This window comes from Rhamphochromis sp. 'chilingali' (genome assembly GCF_963969265.1).
Source record: "Rhamphochromis sp. 'chilingali' genome assembly, chromosome: 1".
Taxonomy (NCBI): Eukaryota; Metazoa; Chordata; class Actinopteri; order Cichliformes; family Cichlidae; genus Rhamphochromis; species Rhamphochromis sp. 'chilingali'.
The window spans coordinates 68,994,491-69,002,660 of NC_137929.1; the positions used below are offsets into that span (position 1 = coordinate 68,994,491).

An 8,170-nucleotide genomic window follows, 5' to 3' on the forward strand; every position below is an offset into this window, starting at 1 on the left:
GGTTTTAGTTTTTTGCCCTTCTCCCCCGTCCCTCTTCTCAGCTGTTTCTCTTTCCCTCTCTTTCTTTCTCCCCTTCTTTCCTCCAGTCAAGTCTGTCCCGTATTCAGCAAGTGAAAATAAAATAAACAATAAAAGGTGAATCAAATGGACCATTATGGCAAGGCTGGGATGATCAATTTGGTAAAGTAAATCCGTTGGGCATCTTTCTTTGCCTTTAGACAATAATTCTGATGGCAAAAGAGCCAAACGGGAGAGGCACAAAAAAAAAAAAAAAAAAAAAAAAAAAAAAGGAGGGATATAGGAGGAAATCCAAATAACAACACTGATCCGGCCGGGTGCAGTCAAACGATGATTTTTAATGAACACACGTGGGAGATCATCACTGTACGCAGACAGCATCAGATCTTGCCCTAAAAACTACACAAGAATGGTTTTATATCATCAGGGTATATTTCTTAACGCCCCCTCATGCGTTAAGCAGACACAATACATGCATACGTCAAATCAAAACCACAATGACTTTTAACACAGTTTGAAAAGAACATTTTCTCCTCTCCACTGCAGGTGCATCCTGTCACCCGTCCTGCCCGCGCTTATCTCCTGGAACATCAGCAGCAGTTCTGCAACAAACTGTCACTCATGCAGGCACAATTTTGCAGTCACAAGCTTTTACAAGATATTATTTGAACCTTCACCTACCCCTGAGTCTAACTGCGGTGTAGGTGTGCGTATGTGTGTAGGTGTCGACCTTAAATGCTCTCTCATCTCCCCTGTTGCACTTCTGACCTTCTACCAGAACAGAGGCTCATCCTTATGTCTAATAACCTAACTGAAACTATATGTAATATGTTGAATAAATCTCTTAAACAAGAATTACTACTAAAACCTTAATAAAAGAATATAAAAGTATAAAAGATAATAATGAATAACCTGGTTATTCACATAGCATCATCCAAACTGCTCCTCAAAATGCACACTTTACAGAGGAAACAAAGGCATTTTAGAAGTATACTTCCTGACTTATTCTCAGTCATCTGTTACCAAGCAAACTCAAACACAGCAGGTTGCTGAATACACTCAGGCCTGCAGACCTGTGATCTGCATATGAACATTTAAAATTATAAAAGCATTCAAAAGCATTTAGGATTATAGATTCAACTCCACAGTTTAAAGTAGTTATAACTGCTCCTGTACTAAAGGCTAATTGGGTGCCAATATGTTTAAACATCTGAATGCAATATCAATATTAATTATTAATGCAATGGTAATGATAATGATTTTTAACAATAGCAGCAAAATATTTCTCTAATCCCAATAGTTTTTCTCTGTATCTATCATTGTAGGGTCTACCTTACAATATAAACCACCTTCAACCGACTGTTGTTGTGATTTGGTGCTGTATAAATAAAACTGAAAAAAAAAAAGAATTAATGAGCTCCACCCAGCCAAGCAGAAGAGAGGGAGAGAGATCAAAAAACAAAAGAAAACCTGTATCCATCACGAGCCAGTCAGAGAAGCACGGGGACCATGACAGTCATCCCTCATGGTTGTGTGTAATTCTTTATGCGTTTCCCCATGTGTTCAGCTAATTAGTTTTCCCAGTTTAGTTTTGTATTGTTTCTTCGTTCAGCAATGTAGCTGCATTCTGAGTTTATTCTTTGTCTCTGTGAGTTTGCCACGGGAGACTCAGGTTAGCCTGTCCAGCCGTTTCCCTTGTGTTCTGACAGCTCAAGAAAGTTAGCTCAGCAACCATTACAACCACCATTACTACAATCCTTACTTCGATCACTGGTTCAGTCTCTAACTTTGCTTTCTGTTGTGGTACCTGCTTCACCATCTGTTTTGTCACCACTTCAGTCACCCACCTACTCCATAAGTCATGATTCGGCTGTGTGCAGACAGGAAGAGGACCCAAAATGTAGAACTCGCAACACACAAGGATAACTCGAGATGCAGCTTTATTGCTGACACACAGAAATGATACAGGACTAAAGTAACCTGGAAAATATAAACTAAACTTCACCAAGAGGCACAGAAGGAAATACACAGCATGAGAGAGAACACAACACTGACACAGACAAACACAGGGCTTAAATACACCCGGGAATAACGAGGGGAATGAGACACAGCAGCAGAGCACAGCTGGGAGGAATCAGACATGATGAGACCAAAGGGAAGCAAAACTCAGTACATTCACCTAAGACACAGACCTTCAAAGTAAAACAGCAAACGTAAGACTGAGACGCAGACTTGACTAGGGGAGACAACTGACAGGGGAGACAGCAACTAAGAAACACAGAGACCAAACATAAGGGAGGCACAGAGAACACTAAACACTGGGAATGATCACAAATAACACAAAACACTGGGTCATAGACCCAGGACCGTGACACCATCATTAGCTCAACCACCTTTTCAGTCACCACCATCATTGGCTGAGAGCTCAGCTGAACTCTCTCAGCCTTCAGCTGCTTCACCAGGGGCATCTGCTGGGCTGTCTTAGTTTCCTATCCCTGCTGAGAGCTTGGTTGAGTTAACCCAGCCACCTCCATCTGTTGTGGGAAGCTCTGGTGAGCTCATTCAGCCAGCTGGGGACTGCATCTTGCTGGCACTGCCCAGACAGACCGACTGCACTGCACAGCCCGAGCCACTGCATCCTGAGTGGGCTGTGTGCCCTGTGCAGCTACAGTTAGTGTTGCCTCAGCCAGAGGTCTCCAACCTGCTGGCTCTTTGTCTGTCTCCACTGGAGGTTCTGGAGAACCCCTTCAGCTATGCCTTGTCTCTGCTGGGGGTTCTGGTGAACCCGGCCATCACCTTCTCGTGGTTACCTGTTTTTTTTAACTCATCCTCCTTATGTTTTTTGTTCGGTTCTGGGTGCTTTTCCTGCCTGCACACAGCTAATTCATCACAGTGGGACATGGAGAACTCTTTGAATATCAGGAAAAGATGATAGCCACCTGAGAAAGAGAGCTCAACAAAGCTAAAAAGATGGATTTCCAAAGGGTTTTCACGTGCACCGATGGTTTGTTTATCACTAAGTAAAGGAGCTTATGGTGATGCTCTTCTGACAACAGGATCAACACCTAAAGAAAGCCTTAGCCAATGTAAAAAGGGGACATGAAGGTGAAATCTAGGTGAAGACTAAAGCACAGCAGAAAGGATAGTATGCAAAAAAAGAAGAAGAGGTGCAGACGTTGCAGCTTTGAGAAGATTTGGATTTCCACTCAGCACAGAACCAAGAGATAAGTCCAGGCCTGGGTTTGCACATCCTCTCTCCAACCTTTTTCCTATCTGATCGGATAAGTATAATTCAAGTGATTTGAGTCTGTTCTTGTTATTATTTGATTCTACTTTTGCTTTGCTTCTTTTATTTTGGTTAAATAAAATATCCTACATTAAAAATGTACAAAATTGTGCTTGTCCCATGTTTAATCCTTTGTAAATAGTAAACGTAAAAAACGGTTTTAATCTACATTCAGCATAAATAGCACTTACAGGTTACTCTAGCCTCCTGAAAGTAACAGATCCTTGGGGCTTGGTTATTCAAGCCACTAAATTAAACCCAGTTATCTGAAGAGCGCTGATCTAGAGCGGAGGTGCTGTTAAAGAGTTTAGCTGATGGAGGTCGGGCCTGAAAGGCTACCACGGCTTTTGTCAGCGGAAACAGGGTAAACATTTGGAGGGCTTTGAGGCAGTGAAAACTAGGTGAATACCCACTGTTATCAGCTATGGTAAATGGACTGGTTCTTATATAGCACTTTTCTACTCTGTCTGAGCACTCAAAGTGCTTTATAAAAGTAATTCATTTACCCAGTCACTTCTTCGCTCTTAAGTATCTAACATTCGTATGCATGGGAGAGCAACATGGGGTTAGTATCTTGCCCATGAATATTTGTCATGCAGACTGCGATCCCAGCAGCTTGGGATCAAACCACCACCCTTCTGGTTAGTGGCTGACCTGCTCTGCCACCTGAGCTACAGCCACCCCAGTTCCATCTATACTCTGCACTGCCTGGCACTCATAGGATCAGAGATTAGGATTTCCATTTATTTGTCACCATTATGTTGGTGGGTGGGAGAAAAAAAATGATAACAAAGTCCAAACCTGTCATGATTTCCGTGCCTCGCTGGCTGACTCTGTGTTTGGCAACATGTTTTGTTTGTGTTTTCCTTTGCGCTCTCTCCTCTGCCGGGGCAGTGCTCATTACGGGCTCCCGCCCCTGGCCAACGCACCTGTGCTCACCGTCACACCTGCAACTGATCCCAGCCGATTTGGAGCACTATTTATGACGGTGGACCTGTGTCATCCTTCGCTGGATTGTTGAGCCATCAGCATCTGCCCTGGACCCGAGCAAGCGAGGAACCCACTGAGAGCATTTATTGGCTTAATCCCTGCTTCCCCCTGGACCCCCGGACCCTTTCCCCCGCCACGCTGTATATATATCTTCACCTGGTGTCTCACTGTAAATAAACGCACTTTCTCTTTACCAAGGATACCTGGTCTGTGCGTGAATCCGTCCCAAACATTGTGACAAAACCACCATTGGACTATTGGAGTTGTTTTTGGATTTTTCACCTACCTTATATTTTTTTTAACATAACTCATATCTGTTCTTGATGATGATGTCACTGACCTCTTGGAGGGAAGATGTCATTTATCTGTTCACTGCATTAAAACAGTAACTGATTAAACCTGCTAGTAATGATAGAAATAAAAACATAAAGAGGTATTATTCTAAATCTTTCTACCCTTCTCTCAGAACATCCTTCAAGAAAATGTTTGATGCTTCTAACCTGCAATGACAACTGACAATCATTTATCAAGCCATACTAACATTTGAAGAGTCCTCCTTAGTTTAGACAAACAGCATTAAGACAAAACTGGATCTTCGTGTTCTCTAACTGTCAGATGGTTTCTTGGAAGAGCTTTCATTCACAGAAAGTCACACATGTCTGTTGCCAAGAAAAAAAAAATCCAAAACAAAAGTGACAGCCTAAACATTACAGAAAGAAAAGCAGCATTTCATATGGAACAGGTAGAAAACTCACACATGAATCACACTAAAAAAAACGTGAACACCACAGAACCAACAAAACAGAGAATAAGAATCCGAAATGCCAAGAAACTCAAAGCCCAAGTCCAAGACTCAGGATACACAAACTATTGCACCATTCATCTATTGGGTGTTTCCTGTGATCTCTGTCAGTAACAGACTTTGGCTCTGTAAGAATATCACATGTTCAAAGGGAGGAGACTCCGAGCAGAAACTTATAGTGAGGGGGAACAAAGAGCTGAATTATTCCACAGCAGGACATCTGTGACACAGAACCACAGACATGGCAGCCATAAACACAGATGGTATAGAGACAGAGCCCCTGATTGGTAAGTTAAATTAAAGCAAACAGAGTAATAAAGCTCAAGCTCTACCTGCTGGACATTATTTAGAGTCATTTCCTGATCTAGTCTTTGTCTCTTTTACATATTTTTCTACTTTTTATTTGTATTTGATGTCTTTCTGTTTTGTTTTTATTTTAAAGTCTTTCTAACATCTGATCTAAAAGAGGTCCATCGAGCCTACAAATTGCAGAGCTGATCTATGATTTTTCAACATAAACATCAAACCCAAAAGTGACTTGTAGGAGAGCTGTGAAGAAATAATTAGAATGCGTGGTAACCGTTATTGCTGATTAATGTTTGAAATTGATTTATTTCTACATTAATCAACATCAACACATTTCTGTGATTACTTTTATGTGTAGGATTAAAACCATCTCTCAAAGTTGGAGAAGTTATGCTCAACCAACCAAATCTACATTCCTGACAACGGGTCAAAGATCAAGTACTAAACCCTTTCTTTCCAAGCGTGACTTGGAAACTGTTATTCATGCCTTTATTACTTCACGTTTGGATTATTGCAATTCCCTTTTAATAAGGGTTGGGCAGGGCACTTTGTCATGCTTGCAACTAGCGCAAAATGCTTTGGCACAATTTTCCAATGGCAGAAGGAAATTCAACCACATCACTCCGGTTTTGGCCTCTCTATATTGGCTTCCTATTAAATTTAGGATCCTTTAAATGACTTTAAAGTTCTTTTACTGGTGTTTAAATCTAAATGGTCTGGCACCTGTTAATTTGTCTGATTTGTTGAAGCCCCATGTCTCCATTCATTCACTTTGGTCAGCTGAGCAGCTGTTGCTTTTAGTTTCTAGGTCACGGCTGAAACTTAGAGGAGACCGAGGGTTCTCTGTTGCGGCTCTGATGCTTTGGAATAACCTTCCTCTCCATATTAGACAAGCTACATTAGAGCCAGTTTTTAAGTCCAGATTAAAAACCTATTTTTATTCCCTGGCTTTTAACTCTGTGGGTAACTGACATGTTTACTATTAATATATTTATATTTGTATTGTATAGCACTTTGGTCTACCAGGTGTGTTTTAAAAGTGCTATATAAATAAAGGATGATGATGATAAAGTTGTTGTTTTTTGTTTACAGGGTTTTTTTTGTTTTAATGAAATACATCTTAATTTATGGCTTTTTCTCACATCCTGATTCATCCTAGCTACCTGTTACTGCTTCCCTGTCCATCTGCTCTCTGTTTGAACTGCAAAGAACTAGAGAAACGTCACACTGGTCTATTGTCAGTGTGTGAAAATATTTATATTATATGAAGGAAATGGTAATGTGTGAAATATATACCAACAGAAGTTAAATGTTTGCCAAATCTCTAAATATAGATGAGGAACTACAGGCACCAGAAGAATCACAGGAAGGAGGAACACCAGAAGGAACAGACCTACAAGACCTCAGGATAGTGCTTGTTGGGAAAACTGGAGTTGGAAAAAGTGCAACAGGAAACACCATCTTAGGGACAAGAGCTTTTACATCTGTAGTATCTCCTTCCACAGTAACATCAGAGTGTCAAAAAGCTATAGGAGAGTTTGAAGGTAAAACCCTGGCTGTAGTTGATACACCAGGTCTGCTTGAGACTGGAGATATTAAGGGACTAAAGAGAGAAATTTCTGCATGTGTCTCATTAGCTGCTCCTGGTCCTCATGTGATCCTGGTTGTGATCAGAATTGATAGATTCAGTAAAGAAGATAAAAAAACAATAAAAAATATTCAAAAATTGTTTGGAGAAGAAGCAACACGTTACATTTTGGCCTTATTCACCTATGGAGACAGTCTGAGGGCTGATGAAATGACCATAGAAACATTTATTGGTCAAAATCAAGTTCTCAGTGACTTCATCCATCACTTTAAAGGAGGATATTACTACTTCAACAACAAAAGCAAGGATCGCTCGCAGGTCAAAGAGCTGTTGGAGAAGATCGACAAAATGCTTCAGCTAAACGGAGGAAGATACTACACCAATGAAAAGTTCATGCAGGCAGAGAGAGCCATTAAAGAGGAGATGGAACGACTTCGGACAGAAAATCCAGAGATGACACACAGAGAGGCAAGAAGACAAGCGGAGAGAAAAAACAAGTTTATTGAAGGAGGTATTGTTGGAGGTGCTGCTTTTGTTGGAGCTGCTGCTGGAATTGGTATCGGAATTGGCATTGAAGCTGGAGTTGGAGGTGCTGTTGGAGCTGTGGGGGGACCGGTGGGAGCTGCAGTGGGAGCTGCAGTTGGAGCTGCAGTAGGAGGTGTCACTCTGTTAGTAAGACAAATGAAACAAAACCGTGAAAGCCAGGCTTCATAATCTTTAAAGTGAAGTTTAGTCACATTAACAGAAGAAGATACAGGAAAATAATAACAGTTTTCTGTTATTTTATCATATTTTTGTTTGGGGGATTTTGCTCTAATGTCTTTACTTACAGGCTGATTTCTGACATTTTGTAGAGTATACAACAAGTGTCTGTCTTACTGGTCAATGTTAGGATTATTGATTATGTGATTTATAAGACAGTTTGACTGTGAAACAATAAACCTGTCAGGTTGTGTAAATGTGTTTTGGAGCCGTATGAATGCTGAAACTGAATGCAAAGTTTCATTTCTTGAATGATGCCTCATGCAAAGATTCTGTTCATAAAGATAATTGAGTGCATTTTTGATTCAAGTGATTAAAAGGTCAGGTAAATGAAAAGCGGTAAATTCCTAATACATCTAGAACCAATAGATTACATTTTGTGAATTTATAAAAATAAAAAAAAAATGTCAGTGTGTTG

At 40.6% G+C, this 8,170-nt stretch overlaps 1 protein-coding gene across 1 annotated transcript; it reads left to right on the plus strand.

The window, feature by feature from the left end:
* Nucleotides 1-353: 353 nt before the first annotated feature.
* Nucleotides 354-7,704, plus strand: LOC308410006 (GTPase IMAP family member 9-like; the record flags this gene model as incomplete). The annotated part of the gene is made up of 1 exon (XM_080903055.1): nucleotides 354-7,704. The coding sequence occupies exon 1, from the start codon at nucleotides 6,712-6,714 to the stop codon at nucleotides 7,702-7,704; it is 993 nt and encodes a 330-aa protein (XP_080759181.1). The 5' UTR covers nucleotides 354-6,711.
* Between the last annotated feature and the right edge of the window lie 466 nt (nucleotides 7,705-8,170).